This window comes from Festucalex cinctus, chromosome 19 (assembly GCF_051991245.1).
Source record: "Festucalex cinctus isolate MCC-2025b chromosome 19, RoL_Fcin_1.0, whole genome shotgun sequence".
In the NCBI taxonomy this organism is placed as follows: Eukaryota; Metazoa; Chordata; class Actinopteri; order Syngnathiformes; family Syngnathidae; genus Festucalex; species Festucalex cinctus.
Window position 1 is genome coordinate 10,095,887 of NC_135429.1, and position 27,215 is coordinate 10,123,101.

Here is a 27,215-nt window from a genome sequence, read left to right on the forward strand (position 1 = left end):
CACTTGAATGACCGTTGCTTGTATTCTATCTCCACTAAATCTTGTGATTTACTTTTGTGAGTTAAATTAACACAATAACTCAACCCCAAAGTTTTTTTGTATGTTAGACAATGTGTACATAATTCTTTTGTGAATTTAAAAAAAACAAAAAACAAACAAACACCCAAACAATGTTCCCACACAGAACACTCAAGTCCAAACATTTTTTTTCTTTTTAATTGAGCGTAAACTTTGCACTGACACACTTCCATTTTACACTTTTTTTTTTTTAGCCACACATTGAAGAACTATTCTTATGGATGTAAGTGGGAATGTATCAAGTATCAAAGACGAGCATGAAATGCCCTTTCCTGTTAATCTTGGGAGGTTTCACAACATAACCGTCACCACATGCCAAAGAAAATGAATCATCAGAAATTACCAAGTGAGTGTCACACTTACTAAAAATAAAAAAAGGGCATGAAATGTTAAACTGTCTTTTGTTTTTGTTTAAAAAAAATACAATAAATGTCACAAGAGGGCATTGCCGCCACTGTACAATATGTTGACTTGACAGGAATTAATGCAACAATTGCTTGATTCTCACCTACTAATCCCAAAATTTCCCAACTTGATTAAAAAGGAAATTAAAGCACCAAATCGTATTTTGATGTCAAAACACATTTTGAGGCTACATGGTTGGTCCCTGGTGTCTAACGTGGGCCCGTGGAGGAATTTTAAGCGGCACATTGCAGTCTATAAAGTCAAATTCTGATTGGAAGGAAAACAAAAACAATGAAATAAATATATTCAAATAAAAACATGATTGAAGCTAACTAACTAACAAAAAAAACAAAAAAAAAAGGCACACAGACAGAAGCATGTCAATCAACAATACACTGCACATTATTTCAGTACAGGGGCTATTTTTTTTTTTTTTTTTTTTTTTTTTAAATTGGTACAACCCTAAAATCAATGACATTTTTCCAGAATCATGTACTGGATGGCAACACTGACATTTGCGTTAAAAACATTTGCTACAATCAAGATACTCCACTGATGGCAATAGTGTAGATGAAGATAAATGGCACTTCAGAAATGGACAAAAAAAAGAAAAGAAAAAAGAAGAGGAAATGGCTGACCTTGTAAACTGTGGTACTGTATTACTTAATTAGCGTATCTGTTGGCAAACAAAAAACTACAATAAAAACCAGAGTGCGTGGTTTGTCTCCTGCAGGCACAGTGTGCTCGAAGGTCCAGTATCAAAATGAGGCCCTCTTGATTGTACAGTACGCTAACGAACGCTAACTCCGAAGGATTGTTGTTTTTTTGTTTTGTTTTTTCTTCTCCTCCATTGTTTGGCCTGGGGGAAAAAAAAGCATTGGCTGTTTGTTTGGATTGAAGCACCAAAATGCCACTGAACAAACACTTTTGAGGCCATGTCCACACAAACACGTATTCAAGAAAATCAAAAAATCAAAGCAAAAACTTTACCAAAAAAAAAGGTTTTGGAAATTTTTCACATTTCAAAGAAGTTTGACATACGTGTTCAGTTTTTGTGCCTTTTTTTTTAAAATGGAAATAAATAAAAAAAAAAAAAAAAAATGAAACCTCCGATTACAGGAGTTACAGCGCCACCTGTTACTTTGGCATACACTGTTTAGTGTTACATTGATGGAGATTAGAAATGATAATTGTGTACAAGTTTACAAGGTGAGGAACTTCAAAAACAGACATGTAAAAAGCACGGTTTGTAAAAAAATAATAATAATAAATTGGGGGTGGGGAGATGACCCAAAGTGGTTTTAGAAATGTTTTCCATTTTAAAAAGTTTAATCGGATGTAGATGAGAAAATTGTTGGTTTCCATGTCTCAGGGTTTTTTTTTTTCCCATTTATGTCTTTCTTCAGATTTCTTTTTGAATAATCAGATTATAGAATTTACAGCGCCACCAATTGCTTTGGCATGCACTGTATGGTGTAGATGAAGATTATTACTGTACGGTACTGTATAATATTTTGTACACCTTTGTAAGGCAAATAAAACCGTACTTGGTAATGTGAATAAAAATGCACGGAAATGGTCAAAAATATATATATATATTTTTTTTATATATATATATATACACTGGAAAATTGGCTACTTTTTCGTGGCTACCACAAGCTCAGTTTAATTTTGAATTGGCTATTTTTATCTTTTCCTGAAATTGCTTTTTCAAATAAAAAAAAAAAGTGAATTTCGGTTATTTTATCAAATATTTCATAAGTTTTTGTTTGATGGAAATTGCAATTATTTGATGCACACATTTACCATATATATTTTAATTGTGTCTTTTCCTTAAAATGGCTTACAACACCACCTATCTGCTTTTGGAGATTTCTTGGATGTATAATGTGGGCCTCTGCAAGTCAAGGAACCGTATTTGGTCAAACAAAAACCAAAATGGCTGCCGCCATGTATCACCATAAGAAACCATTACATTAATTAGGGTGAAAATAATTTGTTAAAGTTAAAAAAAAAAAAAATGAAGCAAAATTAAATATGATCACATAAAATACTTTTAGATTAAAAATACACAAAATAAATACCTGATTATATGTGGACAAGTGATTAATGGGAATAAATTAAAGCAAAATGTGCAGCATTTTACATATTTGTGACCATCAGCAGTTTTGCTGTGATTTGCTTTGATTTAAAACAAACATTAAAAACAAGTTTAAAAAAAAAAAAAAAAAAGAAGCCTGCCCATGACGTGACATCCGTCTTCACATCCTCTCCAGAAACATCATCAGCATTATAATTAGTCAAACCTCGGTTCACGAACTCTGAATACAAATGATCTGGTTCAGCACTAAAACATTATGTTGAACTTGTTTTTAATTTTTTTTTTATATATATATATAAAAGAAATGAAAACACTATAATATGAAGATTGTGCCAAATCAAACTGCATAGCAAGATGAGAACACGAAACAACACTGTCATCTTTAGCTATTATTTCCCCAACACTAATATGATTTGGCCTTTTAATCACCAATCACTTGCTCTTGTCACTTTTTTTGGGAGCGTGAACGATGACCAACAGAAAAAGATGAAAAATATCCTGATGTGAGACAGGTGACACATGGACCGTATAAATGTTTCTGTTTGTGAAACAAAGCAAAACTTGAAAATCTTGTTTGTGAACCAAGGTTGGATTGGATAATAAGAAGAATCTTCATCATACTACACATAGCAAACAGCAGCTCTCTTCTATTACCTCACACCAAGTGGACTTTCTCCTCCCATTCCACTGGGGACTGGTCCTCCTCCAGCTGGAGGACCAGGTCCAAGTCTGCGGGGGTGTCTCCGTGAGGAGACGCATCCGCCGACCCTCCGCCACCTTCTGCCACTTCCTCCTCCTCGGTAACTCTACTGTCCAGCTCCAGCGTGCTGGGCCTGCTGGGGCAGGAGTCGGGTGGGGCCGGCTGGCCCTCCGGGGGCTGCCAGGCGACGACGGCGGCGGCGGTAGGTGGGGAGGCGAAGGTCTCTGCGGCCGCATCCGTGAGCGCGTCCGGGGACGAGTCGCTTTCGGTGGTGGGCGGCGAGGGGATGAGGGCCAGGCTCTGTGGGTTATTCTGCGGGGTGATGTTGTGGTTGAACCAGGCCATGATGTTGTCCAGCAGCAGGGCGCTGGCGGCGGGGTCCAAGGCCTCCAGGCTCTGTGGGTCGCTGGGGGTGAAAGGCCCCCCCGGCGGGATGATGGGGGACAGCAGCAGCAGCTCGGGTTCAAGCTCCGGAGACGGGAGGCACAACTGGGCGGGGGGGCGTTGGAGAGCGCGGTCGGACGGACTCTCGCGGGCAGTGTGTTCGGCCTCGGCCAGACGTGTGCTGGCGCGGCAGTGGCTCTGAGGGTCCGAGTCGGGCGGAGCCGGGTCCCCGAGTTTCATAAGGCTGTCCCCCAGCTTCAGCAGCTCGGCGCTGAGCGGGGGAGGCGGAGGAGGAAGGGGCAAGGTGGTGGATGGCGGCGCGGGTGGCGCAGAAGAACAACACGACGAGTCTGTCCTGTGGGGAGGGCGCGGCGGGTCGGGAAGCGACAATGAGCCTCGCGTCGCTCCCAGGGGCACATCGGGGACGTCGCCGGGGTCCCCGGACGGGCACTCCGGTGGGCCCTGTAACCTGCGCTCCAGGTCGGGGCCTCCCTCAGGGTCTCGCTCTCGCCGAGACTCCTGAAGGGACAGCTGGATGGCCAGCAGGATGTTGGGGTCGTCCTCGTCCAGGGAGCCCAGCGCTCTACGCCGGCCCTCGTTCCTCTCAGGGCCTTCTGGAAGGAAACAAAATTGGCACCCTAAAGTTAATGGAAAATACAGTACACAAGCGAGTCAGTTTTAAGGTGGTGGAGATGTCTCGTGCCCTCAGCTACAGTCTTAGTAATTGCGGGAATAATGTAGAATTTTCAGAGGAAAACGTGAATGTATTTTTTTGAGGGGAAAAAAGGCATAATATGAGATTTAATTTAATTTATTTATTTTTTATTAGGTGTCATAGGGAGGGGAAAAAAAGCCAAATTTACAAGATTTTATCATTTTGCGGTAAAAATTTTAATAGATTTATATGGAGGACCAAAACTGCCAAAATTCAAAATCAATAAATAAATGACTAAAAGTGAAAATAAAAATGAATATAAAAAAAATATAATTCGAAAATTACATTAAAAAAAAATATAAATGGAAATAAATCAGTTTTTATTTTCACTTCTAGTAATTTGATTATTTATTGAGTCATTTATTTATTTTGAATTTTGGCAGTTTTGGGTCCTACTGCCAAGTCGAAATGTTATTCAAATGAGGGGGTGGTCCTATGCGTGTGTTGGGTTGGACTCCGCCGTTGAAAACTGCCTGTCATTGGTCGAGTGAGCAGCTCGGCGAACAAGGAAGTCTCGCCGGCTTGCAATGGAGAGCTCCAGCAATGTGGTTTGTAATGGTGGAGTCTAACCCAAGACCGCCCCCTCAGTTGAATAACATTTCGACCTGGCAGTACGGCACAAAACTGCCAAAATTCAAAATAAATGACTAAATAAATAAATAAATAAATGACTAAATAAATAAATAAATTACTAAAAGTGAAAATAAAAACGGATTTATTTCCATTTATATATATATATTTTTATATAATTTTCAAAATATATTTTATATTCATTTTTATTTTCACTTTTATCATTTATTTATTTGATCAGTCATTTATTTATTTTGAATTTTGGCAGTTTTGGCCCTCCATAGATTTAAAGTTGTACAGAGAAAAACAACATTTTACAAGATCGGAGTCAATTTCTGCGAATGCCATTTTATAACTCGCACTACTACCACCTACAGGCCTGGAGTGGAACAGGATCATCCTCTAACCACTCAGGCATACAATCCTCAGATTTTGCGTGTGTGCATATATGCAGCAAATGTTGGACCTGTGCTGTCGTTCCTCCTGCTGCTCTCTGGCGTGTTGCTGCTGCTTCGGAGATTGTGCAGATTCAGCATGTCTCCCCTGCGCCGCGGCCGGTGCCGCCGGCGATACTGAATGTCAGCAAATTCCTGACAAGCACCAAACCAGTCTTAAGTCCATTTTATACACAACGAAAACCAACGAAAAAATGACCAAATAATGGAAAAAAACAAACAAAAAAAGTCAACCTGTGATGCTCGGTCTCTTTGGTCTCCTGATACCAGCACAGAGTGCCGACTCCCCATCTAAGACACACATTGTGAGAGCATGATTACAAACAACCCTCATATTCATGCTCATGGAAAATTTCATGTGTTCAACAAACACGACACGCATGTCTTTGCATTGTAGCAGGGAGCCAAGGTAACTGGACAAAAACCTGAGCTGGTAGCTGCAAGTCATCAGGGTCAACCACAAACCAAGCTTGTTACAAATCGAGTAAAACTTTCGATTTACCTCAGGAGAGGCGAAGCCCAAGTACTCCCAATCCCACGATCCTCCAGGGTAGCTGACGCCAACAAAAGCGATAGTGGCTGTTATTGATCTGTTCTGTTTTGTTTTTTTTCTTCCCCCAAACATTCCTTACCTTCTGCGCGGGAGCTCGGGCGAGTCGTTGGGCGCCACGCCGCGGGCCACCGACGCTAAGAACTCCTGCCGCTTCTGCTGGACCAGGCGGGCGGCGCTGACGATCTTGTGGCACGGCGTCCTCAGGTAGGAGCGGTTCACCTTCTGCGCCAGGTCCTCCACCACCATCTCCAGGTCCGTCTGACCGGGAGAGACGCACGACGTGGGCAAACTTAAACACTTGTGAACATCACAAAAACGCCGAAGATGCGACAAGATGCCAGTAAAGCCTAAATTAGTCAGAGTATAAACAGAAAAGTATCTTGCAAGTGTTTAGTGATCATAGTTGGTTTATATTTACAGTTAACTATGAACGAAGACAAATACAACATTTTGAGGTGTCCATAATTTTGCTCTTCATGTGGGCTGTGTCAGGTGTGGAGCACCTGCATGAGTTCAAAGATCTCCTTCTGCGTGCTGCCCTGCTGCAGGAAGAAGCCGTAGGGGTACGAGCACTTGAGCACGCGCCGCGTCTTCAGCAGCTCGCTCACGCCGTCCTCAATGAAGCGGGTGTCGGGCGGTGCGCCCTCACCTGGCGCGGACACGCAAAACAGAGGGCCTTCATATTTGCATTTGTGCCGGATGTTTGAAAAACAGCCCCGAAATAACGGAAATCAACTTTTTGGACACATTTGTTAACTCACGGCTAATGAAGGCTTTGCTCAGCTGCTCCATCTTCTCCTTAGCCGTCTTCAGCAGTTTCTGCTCCAGCTAACAAAGACAACAACAACAATCATTCAAAAGTGGACAACAACATTGACAGGATGCGACATTGCAAGACATTTTGTGGTAAAATGTAAGATATAGCAGGTAGGCCGCTGTTTTTTTTCCCCCCCATAGTGAACAAAATGCTGTGTGTGTTGGTCACACCTTGTAACTGTGCTCATGGTTCTTGAATCGGGTGTAGTAGTGCATGAAGCGGTCCAGCTCCTGGAAGCTTTTGTGCTTCTTCTCTGCCTATGAACAACATTTTTGACAATGTCATAATATGATAGAATTAAGTTTTTATATTACTACTCAAGCCTTACTGCATGTCATACTTGATAATTAAAAAAAACATTGAGAATTTTTTTTTTTTTAGCAAGGAAATTTATTAGGTTAATATATTTTTTTTTAACAAGAAAAAAGTACCTACGTAATATTTTTGAGAGAAAAAAAAAAAAGTTTCAATGAGTTATAGAAATTGGATGTTTTTTTGTTTTGTTTTTTTAGTAAAAAGTCAGCAATGTACTAGATTAAAGTTGTTTTTATTTACAATATTTATTATTATTATTTTATTTACAATAAGCCATATTTTCAGAGAGCAAAGTTGTAATATTACAAAAGATGTAGGGTAATTTATATTTTTATAAAAAAAGTTGTACTATTTAGATATGTCATTTTTTTTTTCTTTTTTTTTTTTTTTTAAACAAAAAGAAAACTACGAGACTGAAGATGCACCAAGGAAAAACAGTTGCAACCTTACATGATTAAAAGGAGCATTTTTGTCAAGACAATAAAAAAAAAAGTGAGTTTCCGGGGATAACAACAGTAATTAATAACTAAAATATTATTTTTTTGAGTCAGTGAGTATTTGCACCTCAACAGTCATCTCCTTGGATTGCTCCTCCAGCTGCTGGATGACTTCGTAGCGCGTGCAGCGGTAGTATCCTCCCGTTGATGAGCTGTGCTTCTTCCACTCCTCAAGGCAGATCCAGCAGAAGTCGTACTTGCACTGGAAAAGCGTCATCACAGAATAATAATATAAAAAAAAAAAAAAGTGTGCGCACCAAGCAGGCTGCATTTCTTCACACAATCCCACCTTGGCACACTGCATGTGGTTGCAACCTTCATTCTTCTGAATGGGGGATTTGCAGTTGGCACATGGCTTGGAGTTGGTCAGCAGCCAGAGGCAGTTTGCGGCGTCCTCGTAAGCCTCGCTCACACCTGCCACTGCGAAACAAACATGCACGCATTTGAACCTTCTCAAATCTGCACACTACATGCCACTGATCTCCGGCGAGACTTACGCTCCTCAGGTTTCATCTCGGTGACTTTTTGAAGCCAATTCCTCCACATGTGGCAGTCGCACGGCTCGTGGGCCTCGCCGAGGCACTCCCTGGGGAACACGAGCAGCAACCACAAATGCAAACAGACAAGTGTGAAGGCAACTGGCTTGTCTCGTGGTTGAAATGTGAGTTTACCAGCAGAAGAGGTGGCCCTTGCCGCAGTCGACGGCCGGCGAGGGCAGCAGCGGGAAGCTGTGAGGGTCGCTCTCGCCCGGGCCGGGCCGGGTGAGACGCACTGCCCGCTCACAGCGTGCCGCCGGACACCAGCGGATGGCCGGATTGTTCTCCACAAAGGCCTGCAGTCCAGGAAAATAATACAAAACAATCAAAAAAATATGTCGGAAAGGAAATAGAGAATTCTTACGACAACCTTTTCTCTTTTCCTCACTATAACAGCTCTTTTTTTTTTGTGGAATTCATAAAAATATGTTGGGGAAATCTTTGCTATGTCACAGAAATCTGCTCCAATCATTGTTTAATGATTTTTACAGGTTTTATGTAAAACTTTTTTTTTTTTTTCCTACATATACCTTCACTCATTCTCTCCCAATAACTCCCCCAAAACCGTTTTTTTTAAGTGTCCCAAAGACGTATTTATACTTTTTTTTTTTTTTTTTTTTTTATGCTAGAGCATACAGAAGGATTTGACGCAGCCTCTCAACTGCAAAGAACGGTTGCAGAAATGGTAGTTATTACACAAACGGCCAGCAGGTGGCAGCAGAGTAAAGGAGATCAACCAGGGCCATGCTGAAAAAAAGCTCAATTACTCACAATTTTAAATTGATTTGTAAAACTTGATTAAACTTAGCTATATTCAAATGCTAATTGCTGCAAAACGGAAACAAATAGAAATATTTTTTTTTTACTGATGAAAGAACAGACTTTAATTTTTCCTTTTGATAGGTTCCATGTCTTATAGCAATATAACACAATATTCTGTGGGCCTTGAAAATCTGTCATAATCCAGTAAAACAGCCGGGAGCGAAAGGGATTGCTTCTGTGAAAATGGCTGGGCGTGAATGAGTTCAGTACAATGTTCCTATTTAAATTATGCATAACATTGCAGTGGCTGACAATAATATTACATATAGTTTTAACAATAAAAACTTAGTAAGCCAAGATTTTTTTTTTTTGAGGTGGTAGTTGGTGTAAAAAAAAAAAAAAAAAAACTTTTGCTGTACAGCATTTTCTAAAGATTTTATGCTTAAAAAATGTTTGTTAAAATGTGTGTCAAGTTTATAACCATTCATGGAATGTTTAACAGGCTGAAAGTACATTGTAAAAAATGTTGCTGTTTTCGCAGATTTTCACTGGGCGTGTCTGGACTCTGAACATGAAATGTGTTAACCACTGCAAATAACGTCTTGGAATTAGCATGTTAGCCGTTAGCAGTAGCACCTTGATGTCAAACTGCAGGTAGCGCTGGTCCATCTCGCGGGAGACCACACTCTCGATGACATGCACGGGCACCAGCTGGTAGCACTCGTAGGCGGGGCAGAAGATGTTGTGAGCCTCGCCCTCCTGGATCTTCACGTTCAGGAACCTGAAGCAAAATTGCCGGTGACGTTCAAAGCGTCAACATTTGCTTTTCCAGATGCCACGGTCGAGTTGAAACGTACCCCTCCCAGCAGGCCCGGCAGAACTCGTGGCCACAGGACATGTCCACGGGGTCCTCGAAGATGGAGATGGAGCACAGGCAGATGCCACACTGCGCACACATGCAACAGTTTTAACCTTTGAATAGTTTAAATTCTGTTAGTTTTATTTTTTTTAAAACAGGTTTGTAAGTTTATTTTTTTTAAAAAGGGATTTAGTTAAGTCTTTTGTTTTGTTTTTAATAAATTGTTTCATAGTTTTTATTTTTTTCCAAAAAAGGATTTGGTTTATTTTATTTATTTATTTTTTTTAAATAATGGTGCTTTTTGGGAGAGCAAAAAAATAAATAAAAGTGAAGTAAACTACAATTCCCAAACAACTGTATGATCCTCTTCTGTACAGCAAAAATATAATACAAAATAAATACAATTAAAACATCAAATAAACCCTGAAAACTGATGCACAAAAGTGACTTAGAAAATAAAGGAAATAAAATAACTAGTTTTAGTTCATTTTCGTTATTGATAAAAGCATAAGCTCTCACTGTGGCCAGGCCTTCGTCAGCCGGCGTGAGGCAGCTGTCTGTGGGGGAGGTGAAGGTGAGCGTGACCGGTGAGCGGGGCGTCCGGGGGGTGCGCGGCGAGGGCAGCGTGTCCCATGCGTTGTACCCGCTGGGCGGCGGCGTGGGCATGGTGACGCCCGAGCGCTGGCAGCAGCCCTCGGCATCCGACATCCACGCCTCCAGCAGTTTCTCCCTGTCCCAGTCTGAAGACGGGAGACCGTTTTAGTGGAGTCAAAGATTTACTAGAGAGGAGGTGCGGATTGTGGAGTGTACCATGGGCTCTCAGCAAGGCCTCGGCAGTGAAGAGGGGCGCTTGTAACATGTCGGCCGTCTCCACGATCAGCATGTCTTTCAGCCGGCGAAGGTCTTGCAGCTTCAGGCCCTCGTAAGGCTGCAAGATCAATTAATAAAATTAACACATGTTGAAAAACTATAAAGCGCATTGCTAAATTCCCTGCGATTGGCTGGCAACCAGTTCAGGGTGTACCCTGCCTACAGCCCGAAGCCAGCTGGGATCGGCTCCAGCATCCCCCACGACCCTTGTGAGGGGCAAGCGATTAAGAAAATGGATGGATGGATGCTGCTAAATTAGCAGAGTGTTCCTAACTCCTCGCTCTCCGAAAGTCAGAACTAATAGACAAACTGTATTATTATAAAATTCCAGAAATATATAAACTTACACAGAAATAACCTAAAAATAAATACATCTAAAAAATAAAATAAAAACACTGAATCAAAACACAGTACAAGAAGAATATTTTTTAAAGAAATACAACTAAAATACAAAAAATTTGAATACAAAATACCACAAATACCTTTTTGTAATATTTTATGTATTTTATTACTTTTAAAAATCTGAAAAGAAACAAAAATACATTCCAAACTTCATAAAAACAAAATGCTTTACATCTAGATTGAAATGGAAAAATATAATACACAAAATTAAAATACACAATCGGTTCATTAAAAAATTGATTAAAAATGATTAAAGCAACAAGGTATCTAAAAATAAACAAAATTTAGAACAACTAAATTGCTCTAAAAATTGAATAGATAAATAATTAAAAAGCCAAAACATAAAATTAAAATAAGAATACAATTAAATAAAACTATAGAAATTTAAAATAGGACACTTTAAAAAAATGTTACTAATTTGTTTTTAGTCTTAGTCCTTGCTATATATTCTAGTGATTATTATTTATTATTCTTCATTTATTTATTTTTTAAATTGGACAGAGTCGGTCGGTGTGTGCATACTAAAAAGCTGTCGACATCAGAGCATTCAAAAACTGGTATTAAGTTATCAAAACAACAAATGTCAAAACATCAAAGACACCAGAAATGAAGGGAAATGTGTTATACTTTTCTTCCCCTCTTGTCATTTAACCACAAACTAGCCAGTCAAATGCAGCGCCTGTGACGTCTTCGATTGCTCACCTCTTTGTACTGCAGCAGTTTGACTTCGCCTCGCGCATCCGCGTCGGAGTGCGGCGCCGGCGGCCGCGCTCCAGACCCCGGGGAGGAGGAGAAAACCATCTGTGACTCGAGGCTGAGGGCCAGCTCGGTGTGGTGGTGGCGCTCGGCGTGGTCGCAAGGCGTCAGCTTATCATCGTCCTCGATGAACAGGTCCGCCTCGCTCCGGATGAGAAGCTGGACGGACGCAACCATAGTTAACATGAAGCCGCTTTGCGCTATGTTAATCGCCAGGCAACTTGGCGAAGGAAATCACCTCCACGCAGCTCTTCATGCCCGACGCGGCGGCGTAGTGCAGACAGGTGCTACGGTGGTTGTCTGTCGCGTTGACGTTGGCCTTCTCGTACTGGCCTCCCTCCAGCCGAGCCCCTGTCCAGCTAAGGATCATCTGAACAACAAAGAAAAAAAACAAACAAAAAAAACACTGAAATTCCCCTTCCGTGCGTGCTTATTTTTATTTTTGTCGGCCGTACCTGCAGGCAGTCGGCCCGCCGCTGCTCGTCCCGCTGAGGCCGGGCGAGGCGCGGCGACAGCGCCCCCTCGGGCAGCAGCAGGATGAGCGGGCCCTGGCACAGCACGTGGAGGCACGTCTCGTTGCGCACGTTGCGCTTGTTGGGGTTGCCCTCCTTGCTGAACAAAAAGGACCTGCGCATGGAAAAAAAGAAATAACAACCGGAATGGAGATTGATGGCATGTAGAGGGAGGAGATGCGGTTGCAGAGGGAGGAGAAGACGACCAGGGATGTTTCTGCTTTGCATCTCCGGGATAATTGACATGTGGCCTGACACACTCAAAATTAGATGATTTTCTATTTGACAATTACAGTCCAATATTTTCTACTTGTCATGTGGAAAACAGATCTACAAGATATAAGAAATGCCACGCCTGGAATAGACGGTGCCCTTTTCTCTCATCACCCAGGGAAAAAAAAAAAAAACAAAAAAAAAAAAAAAAAAAATAGCTGTTACTATGTGTGCCATGCTAAGCACCCTCTATAGTTGATTAAATAGCTGAGGAAAAACTAATCATACTTAGTCACATTTTTCAAGTAAATTTAAAAAGTATTTTGCGTTTGAAAAAATGTGGAACAAAACATTTTTTTAAACACAAACTACATTTTCCTATTTTCTAGTTAAATTTAAAAATATACATATATTTGGACAAAATTCTTATTCCAGCTTACCTGGAACCCTAACGAATTAATAAAGAAAGGTTCAGAAAATTTTACCTTTTTTGGTGTGTTTTTTTTTTTTTGCTATTCGGTTTTTAATATATATAAAATATTTGTGTATTCAAAAATGTCCTATTTAAAAAAAAAAAAAAAAAAAAAAAAAAAAAAAAAAAAAAAACCCTCTTTGGAACATGTCTCATTGAAAAAAATGGGAAACGGCTAACATTATTCATTTTATAATTGTATTGTATTGTAAAATGTGTAATGTGTGTGAGGTTTTTTTTTTTAATTTTTATTTTTTTTTAAACTGCAAAAACAAAATGTCCAGTAATGGGATACAAGTCATTTTAAAATATATTCTTCATTTTAAAAATAAAAAATTGGTAAATGTGGGGCAAGGCTAATTGATTTATTTATTTATTTTTGTAACTCAAATCCAAAAATGTTTTGTACTGTATTTTGTAATGAATTTTTAAAGCAAATTTTCAAATTTTGACAAAAACGTACTAGAAAAAGTCGGATGCTTAATTTGTGGTCCTTTTTAAAAAAAAAAAAAAAAAACTTTCTGAAATCAAAATAAAACTTTCTGTTGGGTAAAATTTGTTTAAAATGTTTAAAAAAAATTCACAAGCTATTTTGCATTACAATTATAGTACAATTTTAACTGCTGAAATTTAAAAAAATAAAATAAAAATAAAAAATCCTCTTGTACAGGAAAATGTAGTAAAAGTCAGTTTCTGGAAATTCTATTTCATTCAGTGAACTAGTAATCTTTGAGAACGTGCAAATGCCCGGTGAAGCAAACGGTGAAAGTGCATGAAACAGACACGCCCCTTTATTAACTGCTAATTGTCATTCAGTCAAATATGAGCGTCCTGCAGAACTGGTATTACCCACCAGCCGAGCGTGGCCCAAAAAGCAACAAAGCCAAAAGTGCCTTTCACCTGAGCAGCCGCGTCATGGCGTGGCGGCACGCGTAGTGCAGCGGCGTGTTGTGCTGGTATTGCTCGCCGTACGAGGCGTTGGGGTCCAGGCCATCCCTGAACTGCGGGTTGCCCTCGTACAGCTGCCAGGCCAGAGCCTCGTCGCCGCCCACCAGCGCCTTCCGGAACTTGGTGGCCGCGTTGCCCATGGCGGCGGCGCCCCGACGGGATGTGTGGCGAACTCCTTCCTCCTCCTTCTTCCTCCTCCTCCTCCCCTGCTCACGAACAGCTCACAACTCACAGCAACATGGCTCGGCGGTCCAGCCCTGCCCTGAGAAAGAGAAAGCGAGATAGAGAAGAGGGAGAGAGAAAAAGGGGCGTAGTCAGAGATTAGACGATAAGGAAAATGGAAAGACGGATGCGAGAGAAGCCGACGAAAGAAGGAATGAGGTGAAAAAAGATGGAGGCGACAGACAAACACATCAATCTATCAGCTATACATGTTATCTTAACGGAAAGACTGAGTGGGGTGTGGTGGGGTGGGTAAGTGGCAGGAGAAAAAAAAAAAAAAGACAAGGGAGATAATTATAAAGAGGGGCAGGCGAGAGAGTGGGGAGGTTAATCATACACAAGCCATCGATTCCCCTCCAGGCACTGATGAAAAGCACCGCACGCTCGATACCACCGCTGGATTTGCATCTCGTGGGCTGTCTACGTGTGCGTGTGCTGTTGGCAGCTGTGTTCAAGACGCAATGGAGCAGATCACAAGTTGACTGCCTGCAACAGGTGTCTCAACACATTTTTCTCATCGAAAAATGCAATCAAATTAGGATAAAATTATACTTAAATTTTTTTTTTTTTTTTTTTTTTTTTTTTTGAAGAGCTCAGAATTGTTCATTCGGTAGTCTTACCGATTCAACGTCTTGTCATCATTGCTCTTTTCTTTTTTTTTTTTTTTTTTTTTTTCTTTTTTTTTTGTGTGTGTATGTGTGCGTGCGTTTGCGTGCGTGCGTTTGCGTGCGTGCGTTTGCGTGCGTGCGTGCGTTTGCGTGTGTGCGTTTGCGTGCGTGCGTGTGCGTGCGTGCAAATACTTATAAATTTATACTCATTCATTCACCTAAAACCTTATAAATATCCCATTACCCTTCGCCTTAACCAGGTACTTCAGAATCTTGCCAGAGTCGTGAGATTTAAATGGTCAGGAGACCAGAGAAAAGGTCAGAAAAAAAAAGAAATAAAGAGAAAAGAAAGGTAAATCAAAGTGACATCCAGCACCGACCAAACACTTCCTGCCTTCCCCATGATTACAAAATCAAAGTCTTACGCCAACCCCGGAAGCCTCTAAATTCCAGCAAATTTAGCGAGATCTCAAGAGCCCAGAGGAAAAACTAAAGAGAGGAAGGAGGGAAGGATCGATAAGGCAGAGTGAGATCAATAGAAGCCAGTACATCCAATCCATCAAAGTGAAGTCCAGCACCAACAAGACCCCTCCTGCGTGGTTACAAAACCGGAGTCTTATGCCAACCCCAGAAACCTCATACTTCTAATAAATTAAGATCTCAAGTGACCAGAGGAAAAACTAAAGAGAGGAAGGAGGGAAGGATAGATAAAGCAAAGTGAGAACCACAGACACCAGCACCAACTGATTCAAGGGGCTGTGGGAGGGAGAGGGTACTTCTGTTGAGTTTCAGTAGATGCTGGTGCGACGGATCTGGCATGCATAAGGACCACCACCAAAGAAAGAAGCCGTCAACCGCGGTCCAGCAAAGCGAGCACCCCCCCCCCCCCCCCGGAATCCCCAGGCCGCGGCAGCACCAAGGCCACCCCCAAGCCACCCGAGCGGACACCGGTCGGCGAGCCGACCCAGACACCCGGAACACCCCCGCCCCAGCCCCGGCCCACACCCCCGAGCCCAAGGCCGCAGAACGAGGCCCAGCGGGCCCCCACAGCGCCCCACCGGTCCCCAGCCCCCATCCCCCCACGACCCCCCCGCACCCCACCCAAACCCGCCATCCACCACGACCCAGGCCCCACCACCCCCGACCCCCAAACCCCCGAACACACCCCGACCCCCAGCACCCAACCCCCCACCCACCCATACCTCCACCCCCCCCCCAAACAAGCCGCCCCCCCCCGACGGCCGCCACCCCCCCCCCGCGAACCCGGCCCCCCGCGAGAACCCCCCACCCCCCCCCCCCCCCCCGGAAACCGGCACCGGGCAGCAGCGCAGAGAGGGAAGATGTGCCCACCCCACCTCCAGCCGCGCGAGATTTGCACAGCGGCGGGAGGGGGGAAGCAGAGGAGGAAGCACCAGGGGAGAAGGCGGAACACCAGAACACCGAGCCCGGTGGGGAGAGGCCCCGGTCGTCACGCCAGAGTACAAGTGACACCTAACCCTGTTACTGAGTCCGCCAGCTCGCCGACTGGCGAGCTCTACCCTACACCGTGAATGTGGCCCCACCCAGTGTATATACAAGTGTGTGCGTGTGGTGCATTAAAATTGGGAGCAGGTGAGTCGGAGCAGAGGGAAAAAATTTCCCCTATTCCGACACACCCGTATCCCCCCCCAAAAAATGAATATGTATATGTGTGGTGCATTAAAAAAGGGAATGGAGGGACAAAGTGGTGGGGCAGGGACACAAATGGGGGGGACCACAGCGCTGCCAGGCACTGCAGTCCATCCCCTCTGATGGCTCCCCGCCCCAACTCACCCCTCCCCTTGGACGTGAGGTGCATTAAAATTGGAGGGGAGTTGAAGGGTGAAGACGGTGTTTCCACCCTTCCCCACCCCACCAAGAAATGTGTTGTGTGCCCTATGTGTATATTTACAAAGTGTATAGTGCAAGCTAGTGAAGTGAGTAAGAGGAGCGACCAGCGGGGCCTCACCCAACCCGGCGGGTGTAGGTGGCACGCCCGCCCCCCAGCACCCCCACCCCCTGCCGCCCCCCACCTCATCCACCCGGCACCACAATGGGCGGACAGCCAGCGCAGCAGGGCTACCGGACAGCCCACCGGCCACCGGAGCCCGCCCGGGGCGCCAGGAGTTATACCGGAGTGGGGCAGGCCCCAAACCCTCGCCCGGCCCCCGGAGCCCGACGCCCGGGCCGGGGAGGGAGCCCCAGGCCCAGGGAGAGGGAGGGGGAGGGGCCGCAGGGCAGACAGGGAAGGGGGGGGGGGGGGGCGGGGGAAGCGGGGAGAAGACGACAAGAAGGCGAAAGGGCGGCTGCAGGGCAGGAGGCGGGGGGGGAGAGGAGGAGGGAGGGCGACAAGGGAAAAGGGACCGGGAGGCAGAGGAGGATGGGCGGGAGGAGGCGAGGAGGGAGAGGCGACGGGGGGGAGGAAGGGGGAGGGGAGAGGGAACCACGGGGCACACCGGAGGCCCACCCACCCCGAACCGCGCCGCCGGGCACGGAGCAGCGGACCGCGCCGGGACGGCACCGCCCCGGGCACCAGGGGAAGCACCCCAACACCGCACCCCACAGGGGGCCCAGGGAGCGGCCAAGACGCAACCGCCACCGAGCAGACAACGGGGGGGGGGGGGGGTCAGAACCACCCCCGCCCGACCACAGGGGACGGCGTCAAGAAAATTGACTAATTAGCATGCAGTAACACCAAGTGTTGATGCTTAGTGCCCACTAGAAATAGATCTTAAGGAGTTAGTGAGTATAGTGTCGTATAGTGTGGTGTGCTCGAGCCCACTAGCAGCAACTAGGTTCCTGACTATATAAAAATAAAAAAATCAGATACAAAATACCAAATACAGAAGCAGCGAAAACAAAAGTTGTAACGATGTGGTGGCTCTCGTTAACAGGCAGAATCTAGGCAGGATTAAGTTGCCAAATTAAGATTAAAATATTCTATGTACATAGACCATATTTGTTTAAATCTTGATACTTGATTTTTATTTAAGGCAGAGATTTTTTCCATTGAGATATAATTTATTAGTAAGTTTAACCAGTGGTCGATATTTAGAGATTGTTTATTTTTCCAATTGACAAGGATTATTTTTTTAGCAATAGTAAGGGCTATAAATATAGATTGGGATTGTTTACATGGTAGCTCAATTATTGTTAAGTCACCTAGTAAACACAATCTTGGAGATAAAGGAAGCCTACAGTTTAATATATCAGCGAGCTTTTCCAAGATTTTAGTCCAGAAATGCAGCACTGGAGTACATGACCATAAAGCATGAAGATAAGTATCGGCAGTGTTTTGTGAGCACTGGAGACAAATGTCGGAGTCAGAGAGTCCCATTTTTTTCATCATATATTGTGTAATATATGTTCTATGAAGTATCTTATATTGGATAAGTTGCAAATTTGTCTGTTTGGTCATTTTAAATACATTTTCACAGATTTGGGTCCAAAAGTCTGGTTCCGGAACTATAGACAAGTCTTTTTCCCATTTTAAAGTCGGTAAATACGTTTTATTTGTGTATAAAAATAACTTATATATTTTTGATATTTTCTTTATTGTTGTTGGAGAAAGCTTTATAATATCTTTAGCTAAGACAGGCAGTTGGAGCGTATCCTGAAGTGTTGGGATTTGTTTCTTAACCATATTTTTAACTTGCAGATAATGTAAGAAATTTCCCTTTTTTATTTCATATTTCTGGACCAAGTTTGTATACGATATAAACTTATTATCTGAGAAAAGATGATGAAGGTGTGTAATTCCTTTCTGCTCCCATAGGCTTAAATGGAACGACTGATTATTAAGTTGAAAGTCGGGGTTATGCCAAATGGGAGAGAGCCCACAGGGCGCCAATTGGGAGTTTGTAATTTCTAATGCCTTCCACCAGGCAGTCAGGGTGGCGGCTATCATTGGGTTTTTAAAACAATTATGTCGTCTTATTGATTTTGTAATAAAGAGTAAATCTGACAGTCTAAGATTATTACAATCCTTCTGCTCCAATTCCAACCAACAGTTAGTATCTCTGTTGGGTTGTGTCCATAGCACAAGATATTGTAGTTGATTAGCTAGATAATAGTACATAAAGTTTGGTGCCTCTAAACCTCCTTTAGATTTACTTTCCTGAAGAGTAGATAGACTAATTTTGGCTTTTTTTTTATTCCAATAGAATTTTATGATAGCAGAGTCCAGCGATTGGAACCAGTTAGACGTAGGTTTAAATGGAATCATTGAAAATAAATAATTAATCTTTGGTAAAACTTTCATTTTTATAGTAGCTATCCGTCCTATTAAAGAGATCGGAAGATTATTCCAGCGCTCCAGGTCACTACGGATACTATCCAATAATGGTGAAAAATTTAAAGAAGTTAATTCAGTTAACTTAGGTGAAATTTTAACACCTAAGTATTTTAAATTACCTGTAGGAAAGGAGTAGTGTGGATCCTGACTTGTAGGATTCCATGAATTTTCTGTAATAGGTAATAATGTTGATTTTGTCCAGTTAATAGAGTAATCTGATAAGTGAGAGAATTTAGTTATTAATTTAAATGCTTCCCCTAGCGAGATAGCAGGTTCTTCTAAATAGAGTAATATATCATCGGCATATAGATTAATTTTATGTTCTATTGTCCCGGAGTGGATTCCTTGGATCCGTCTATCCTGACGTATAGCTAATGCAAGCGGCTCAATAAATATAGCAAATAATAAAGGAGAAATTGGGCACCCTTGTCTTGTTCCCCTTTGTAAAGTAAAACTCTGTGATGTAATCCCATTAGTAGTAACTGTAGCTTTAGGAGAATCATATAATATTGAGACCCATTGAATGAATGACTCCCCGAAGCCGAATTTATTTAAGACAGCAAAGAGGAAGGACCAGTTAACTTTATCGAATGCTTTTTCTGCATCCAGCGAAATAACAACTGCCTTTTTATCATACCGCTGTGACATACTAATCAAGTTAAAGAGTCTCCTAATATTATTAGTAGAATGACGACCTTTAATAAAACCTGTTTGATCACTATGAATAATTGTCGAGATTACCGTCTCTAATCGAGATGCCAAGGCCTTAGCGATAATTTTAATATCGGTATTAATTAGTGATATCGGTCGGTAACTTGACGGGAGGGTAGGGTCTTTTTCTGGCTTTAATAAAAGTTTAATTGCTGCTATATTCATATCTTGACGTATATCACCTTTACTTTTAATTTCAGTTACTACTCTTAGAAATAATGGAGCAAACATTAACCAGAAATGTTTAAAAAATATAGCCGGAAAGCCGTCTGGACCAGGTGCTCTGCCATTAGGCATACTGTCTAAAGCACGATACAACTCATCTATAGTAAGCGGGGTATCGAGAATATCTTTATGTTCAATAGATAACTGAGGTATATTTAAGCTGTTTAGGAATTCCTCAATATATTCAGGGTTAGGTCTATTAATTTCTGTGTATAGATTTCGATAATAGTTATAAAAAATATGGTTAATTTCTTCTGGTGATTGTGTGCATTCACCATTTATATCTTTAATAGCCGTTATAAGAGATTTTTCCCGATTCCGTTGAAGTTGATTTGCCAGGAATTTACCTGATTTATTATTATGTTCAAAATTATTATATCTCAACTGTTGTATTATAAACTCTGTCTTTTTAGATAACATGTTATCTAACTGTATTTTTATATTCTGTAGTTCTATCCATATTTGATTATTTGGGTTTAATACATATTCATCCGTTAGTTGTTTAATTTTATCTTCCAGGTATTTTTCTAATTTTTGATCCTGTTTCTTTTTATAAGTTGAATATGATATAATTTTCCCTCTAATTACCGCTTTCCCTGCTTCCCAGAGAAGAGATGGAGATATATTTGGAGAGTCATTTATTTCCAAAAAATCTGCCCACTCCCTTCTAATAATTTTATCAAACTCTACGTCTTTCAGTAATGAGATGTTAAAACGCCATATCGGGGGAGGTTTAAAGGTAGAGTCAATTTGTAGAGTGAGGGAGACTGGTGCATGATCACTTATAATTATAGAATGTATTTTTATAGCAGTTTTATCAACAATAGAATTATTTGTAAGGAAAAAATCAATTCTTGAGAATGATCGGTGCACAGCAGAGAAGAAAGTAAATTCCTTCTTAGTTGGGTTTTGAAGTCTCCAGCCATCGCTGAGGCCAAAATCCTCCATATATTCATCTATTACTTTAGCGGATCGTAATCGCCTTGTATATATCGTATTATTAGAACGATCTATTAACGGGTTCAAGACCGTGTTAAAATCACCTCCAATAATAATAGTAGAATTTGTTGCTAAATCGAGTAACCGAGAGAAAAATTCATGGAAAAAATCAGGGTCATCATTATTTGGGGCATATAAATTACCAATTGTATATACTTTATTAAATATAGTTACCTGGATAATAATATATCGGCCCTCTAAATCTGTTACTATATTATTTAGAGTAAAGAATAAATTCTTATGTATAAGTATAGAGACACCTCTTTGTCTACTATTATAGGAGGCAGAGTAAACTTGACTAAAATTTTTATCTATAAATAATTTTTCTTCTGATTTTTGTAAGTGGGTTTCTTGTAGGAGACAAATATCTGCCTTAAATTTTGAGAGATGGTCTAAAATTTTTATTCTTTTTGCCTGGGAGCGAGCGCCACACACATTCCAGGAGACCAGAACTAATTTCTGCATACAAGCAATATAGACTCAGTCTTATGTATACATCTATATAAGCTTCTTATTAATATTAACATATTGTAGGATAGCAAAAGAGTAATTAGGCAATTTATATAATTTATATAAAGAGAGAGATAGCAAGTAGATAAGTATAATAGTGAAGAAACGTGGGGGGAAGTGAGTGTGAAGGAAATCTGTGGGGGATTCAACATAACAATACACCAGTAAATGGTGACCTAAGCGAGATTATTATTATTATTATTAATTTATTTTTTTAAGAATATATTTCTATATTATTATTATTATTATTATTATTATTATTACTATATAGCCTATGCATAATATAAATTCATATTCTATTTCGTAACCCATTATCCATACATATACATACATATACATATACATATATATACATATATACACATATACATACACATACATATACATATACCTACGTCAAATAATCACACAATGCTCGGCTCTACCAATTGTCAGTTAGAACAGCCAAGGGGTCGAGGTTGGGTTTCGGAATAGCTGGCCGTCGATATATAATTTATCAACGACCATCGAAGTCCGTTTACCCTCCTGTCTATTTTGTTTCATGATAGGAAACAGTACTTTTCGCCGCTCGTTTATCTCTCTTGGGAATTGATCATTCATCCCGAAAGATGTCCCTTTGAGCTCCCGTCCTTTACTTTTTACCAATTCTTTATGTTTAAAATGTTCGAACTTAGCAATAATAGGACGGGGCTTATTGCCCTTACGAGCTCCGAGCCGGTGTACACGGTGAAAAGAGATATTATTTACCGTCTCCTGTGGGATCTTTAGCGATGATGTCATGAATTTTTTTATCTCACCCTCTGGATTATCTGGAGAATTTTCGGATATACCTGAGAATATTAGATTTTCCCGCATACTACGGGATTGAACATCTAAGACCGTTTCCTTTAGCATTTTATTTTCCTTTTTAATCGTCTCCAACTCGGCTGTGACAGCGACGAGAGAGGAGCGTAGCTCGGAGTTATCGCATTGGAGATCGCTTACCTGTTGGCTAACGAATTCCAAACTTGCCTTTAATTCTTTGACGTCCTCGCGGATAAGACAGAGGACGTCAAGTTTTTTATTTATGGAATCCAGCATACTCACCGATACGTCGGCGGTTGCTAAATCGTCCGTGTCTGTTGACGAGTCATTTTTCCTTTTTTTTTTCGAAGGATTATCCCGACTAGCCGCCGGCTCATCCATCGCGCAGCTATAAAAATGATCGTCAATAAAACGTTCGAGGTCGTCCACACTGGATAATATTTCCGATCTTTCTTAGAAAAGAAAAAAATCGAATTTATCTAATCATTAAATTCGGGTTTAATTAGAAATATAAAGCTAATTCTATTTTAGCAACAGAGCGCCGCCATGTTAGATTTTCCCAGTCTCGCTACCGGTCACGCGATAGTCACAGCATCTCGCGATGGGAATTGTAGTAAATTATACTTAAATTGACACACACACAATTTTGTTTTTTTAGAATTCTTAATACGGATAGACCAACTATTGGCTGGGCCGATTTTCGGCGCCGATATTCACCATTTTGACCAATATCAGCATCGGTCATTTTGAAGAATCATATGGCCGATAACAGATTTAAAAAAAAAAAAAAAAAAAAGCGTTAACTTCAGGGAGCTAAGATGGTCTCTGCACCTTCTGTTTTGTTTTTTGTTTTGTTTTTTAAATTAAAATTAAGATAAGAAAAAATGTAATATTTGAGATATTTTGAAATTTTAGAATACTTTATTTAGTGTAGCAAACAAATTTGTGTTTTTACTTAACTTTTGAAAACATGCTACTGGCCCTGGGAGATCCTGGAACTTGTTAGAAATTAAAAGCAAAGATGTCTATTGACGTACCCCGCCTACTGCCTATAGCCAGCTGAGATAGGCTCCAGCACCCCCCGCGACCCTTGTGGGGAATAAGCGGTCAAGAAAATGGATGGATGTCTATTGACTAAGATTTAAAAAAAAAACAAAAAAAACAAAAAAAACAAACAAAAAACAAAACAAAAAAAACATCCAATATTTTACGACCCCTAAAAGTTGCTCAATAAACATATACTTTAAAAATCTAAAAAATAAAAAAAAAATAAAAAAAATTAAGAGCTGGAGTTTGTATATTTTCCCTTTTTAGTTAAAATGATGATCAGCTCCAAATATCGGTTCTCGGCGTCCTTGACGAATAATAATCGGTGTCGGTATTGGCCCTGGAAAAAAACATATCGGTCTATCTCTAATTCTTAAGATTTTGCGAAAATGTTGATTTCTCAAGTTAATTAAGAATTTAAAATATTTTTCTACGACAAATCTATTTTTACATTACATTAAATGTCTAACACATTTTACATTGTTTTTAACTTAGGACGGCCCACCGTCATTTTAAAAATAATATTTGTACTGTAAAAATGTTGACCATATCTAAAATAAGTACAAATGAAACTTTCACATTTGAAAATATATATTTTTAACATTCTTTATATAAAAAGTATGAAGCGAATGTAAACTGCACAAATATTTGGTTTTGGAAAATTAAAATGAAGGCTCAACCAATATGTATTTTTTAAGCTGATAATTCCAATATTTGACAGAATTAAATTCAGGTAAACGACTGAATGTCGAATTTATTTAAAACAAAAAACAAAGCAAAAAAAAACTTTTTTTCGTCTTAACACTTAACAATAAATTACAGGCAGAAATTTGGACTGTTTTACGACATTCCTCTTTTTTTTTCTTTTTTCTTTTTTACAATAGAGAAAAATCAGAAAAAAATGAATTTTTTTTTACTGTCATTATCTGTGATGTTGCAATAAGTTATTGTGTATTAAAAAAAAATATTTATACAATATTTCATTTTATAAATGTAAATTTCATTTTTCAATGCAAATTTTTTTGAGAAGCAGTTGCTTCTTTGGTTACAAAGCTAATGTGAGCTCAGCGAGGAGATACAAAACGACAACAACAACAACACCCTAGCTTCTTGTCACATGCATGGAGCATAATCACCATCTTTAAACACTGCGTTGCGCTTCATTTCCTGCCTGCCTGCCCACCTCGCCTCCACTGTGTGTGTGTGTGTGTGGTGGAGAGTATCATTACAGTGTGCGGTCTCGGGCCATCTGTCTGGCCTCTCACAAAGAGCCTCTTTTTTTTTTTTAAGCCAACTTGAATAAAGCGGCAGCCTACATCTACCCTCCTTTTCTTCTTCAGACCTTCCCCCTTCCTCTAAATTTCATGACGCACCAGACGGGACACATGCGCAACTTTCCCAACATGCTTGGAAATTGTCTTTTTTTTTTTTTTTTTTTTTATAAAGTGTGGGTACAAAAGGCCAGCCTGTGTGCTTTCCTTCCAGTCCACTTCACTCTTCTGTGTGAAGCAGCGTTGGAATTCCCATGCAGCGCTATTTAGGCAGCCGGGCACGCTATTAACCCGGCAAAGAAGTGTTAAAGCCTGACCCGCTAACCTTAATCTGGCTAGGTGCCGCCAGACTCCCACAGGTGGGGGGAGTTGTCGTCTAATAAACCAAACTTAATGAGTCACGGTGCTGCGTTTTGAATGACAAACAAATATTTGCTTAATGTTTTTAATAACAACTGCACCCATTGAAAAATGTGCTGCTTTGGACCTTTGTATTCATTTTTATGAGAGAGAGAAATGCCAACACGTAGCACCTGACACTATGTTTAACCGAGTATGTAAAATATATGTTCCAGTGGGTCGTAGAAAGAGTGTGTTGTGATGGTGAGAAGAGATGATGCGGCTCATGGAGTGAATGAAATATGGCACATAAAGCTGAAAAACATTCAGCTCAAGCCATGCGGCAAGTCAGTGTCGCCCACGATGTGTTTCTGAGTTGTATATCTGTAAATAAATGATTATTTTGCCTTGTTTTTGTTGTTTTAAAGTTTGAGGTGTCACAAAAGTCACCGCTTCGTTTTCTACGTTCATCAGCCATTAAATTCCACCATTTCAACATAACTGTGTACCATTCTATGCATCATCTTAACAAGCTTGTTAGGAGTAGCTGGTCAGCTGATAGCTACTCCCAACAAATTCTACTTTTGAATTACTTGTGTTAGTTAAGCATATTTGTGTCCTTTGAAAGTAACAATGGAAATAACAAGGCAGTGATTCCCCAACCACTATGCTGAAATTATTTACTACATATTGTAACTTTGTTCATCTACGTCAATAATCTATAGTGACAGGTAAAAATAAATCAGTAAGTGCACTTCCACTAAATGGTGGAATATACAACAAACCTGTATCCACCTGTTGCCATTCCTGCAACACTTGATCTAAGCTTTTCTTATTGGCAGTTCCAAACATTCAGGCGTTTCAAGATATTTCCCCAATGCAAATGCTTTCTTTCCGTGGTTAAAAACTGTATTGTATTGCCTTTGCCTGCGACTAGCATACAAACCAGGCATACTGTTATAGTAGTAAATGGCATTTCATCACATTTTGAAATCAAAATAATCCTCACAAATCAAATTGCAACGATGCAAAGTCCAATACGTTTCAATGATCGGAGAGGGTCATTTGACTAAGGCCGCCATCTTGACTTGTGACGCAAGTTCTGAATTGTCAATAAGTCATAAATACGTCACATACAGTTTCGATTGACATTTGTATTTGTAATTATTGGTTCTAATAACGAATGCGCCCTTTTTAAAACACTTCTTCTGATTCAGTGCACTCTAACGAACCACAACACCCAATTAATTGAATTACGCCCACCTAAAGGTGTCAATCAGCCTCATGTTAAGTGTTCTGTTTCTGTTAATAAACGATGGGTTTTGCAAAGCGACCACACTTAACACTTTAATGCATCATAAACGGCCAACGACAAGTTTGTATAATGTGTTGGCAAAAAGTTCATTTAGTAGAAGCGTTAGCAACATATGCTAAGAATGGGATTACTCGTGGTGACGGTGTTAAAGTGGGGCAAACAAGCCCGACAACGAACCGTCTCTGCCGAGGCGTTCTCCTCCACGCGGCCCCGTGCCTTTGTTCAACAAGACGGCCGGCCGTGTGAGCTCCCAAGCCTGCGAGGTAACCCGGAAAAGGGACGGTACGCTACCAGCTGGTTAGCTTCCCGATGCTAACGCGATGTGCTAGGCTAGCCCCTCGTCGTGAAATCACAGCCGCGTTCAACTCACCCTTGCCGCCGTTTTCACTTTCTCCGCGGGGGTAATGGAAGCTTTCGCTGGGCCATAACTCGCCGTCATGCGCCGGAGGACATTCTCCTCCGCTCGAACATCCTCTCGAGAACAGCCACTGGGAGCCAGCCAGCCGGTAGGCAGGCAGGGCGGGCGGGGCGACGATGGTGAGGCGTCTGCCGACAGAGGGGCGAGACTGGCAGTTGACGGTGGCGGTCTCGATGTTGCTTGCTGGCGGTGGTCCGCTTCACTGTTGTTGTTGTTACTGACAGGGAGGAGAGCGAGGGCGCATGCGCGGGTGCCGTCACCTGATTGGTCAACTCACTTCTTCTACGCAGATTGGCGTCTTGACACGCGAGTTCAAATTGTTACGTAGCCACGCTCGCAACTTAAACATGATTCACCTATTCGCAGGTTTATTCACGCTTTTGTGAATTATTTGCTACACAGTGTTCCAAGAATATGACAAGCACAACAGCAATACCATACATTTTAGTGCAACCTACACATTTACAATAACTTTTTAATGTTATTAATTTATGTATTTATTACATGTTCAACC

At 41.2% G+C, this 27,215-nt stretch overlaps 1 protein-coding gene across 2 annotated transcripts; it reads right to left on the reverse strand.

Moving 5' to 3' along the window:
- Positions 1 to 194: 194 nt before the first annotated feature.
- Positions 195 to 26,937, reverse strand: LOC144007560 (ankyrin repeat and IBR domain-containing protein 1-like). 2 transcript variants are annotated; one of them, XM_077507307.1, is made up of 22 exons: positions 26,654 to 26,937; positions 13,873 to 14,182; positions 12,231 to 12,402; positions 12,014 to 12,145; positions 11,722 to 11,934; positions 10,558 to 10,675; positions 10,267 to 10,487; positions 9,746 to 9,834; positions 9,525 to 9,669; positions 8,262 to 8,422; positions 8,088 to 8,176; positions 7,880 to 8,010; positions 7,658 to 7,792; positions 6,949 to 7,035; positions 6,723 to 6,789; positions 6,465 to 6,610; positions 6,041 to 6,219; positions 5,911 to 5,962; positions 5,643 to 5,699; positions 5,420 to 5,543; positions 3,239 to 4,282; positions 195 to 1,342 (listed from the first exon to the last, which is right to left on the reverse strand). In XM_077507307.1, the coding sequence occupies exons 2-21, from the start codon at positions 14,058 to 14,060 to the stop codon at positions 3,240 to 3,242; spliced, it is 3,549 nt and encodes a 1,182-aa protein (XP_077363433.1). In that variant the 5' UTR covers positions 14,061 to 14,182; positions 26,654 to 26,937; the 3' UTR covers positions 195 to 1,342; position 3,239. The 2 variants fall into 2 exon arrangements, with proteins under 2 accessions (XP_077363433.1, XP_077363434.1); XM_077507308.1 differs by having other exon boundaries at positions 195 to 4,279.
- Positions 26,938 to 27,215: the final 278 nt, after the last annotated feature.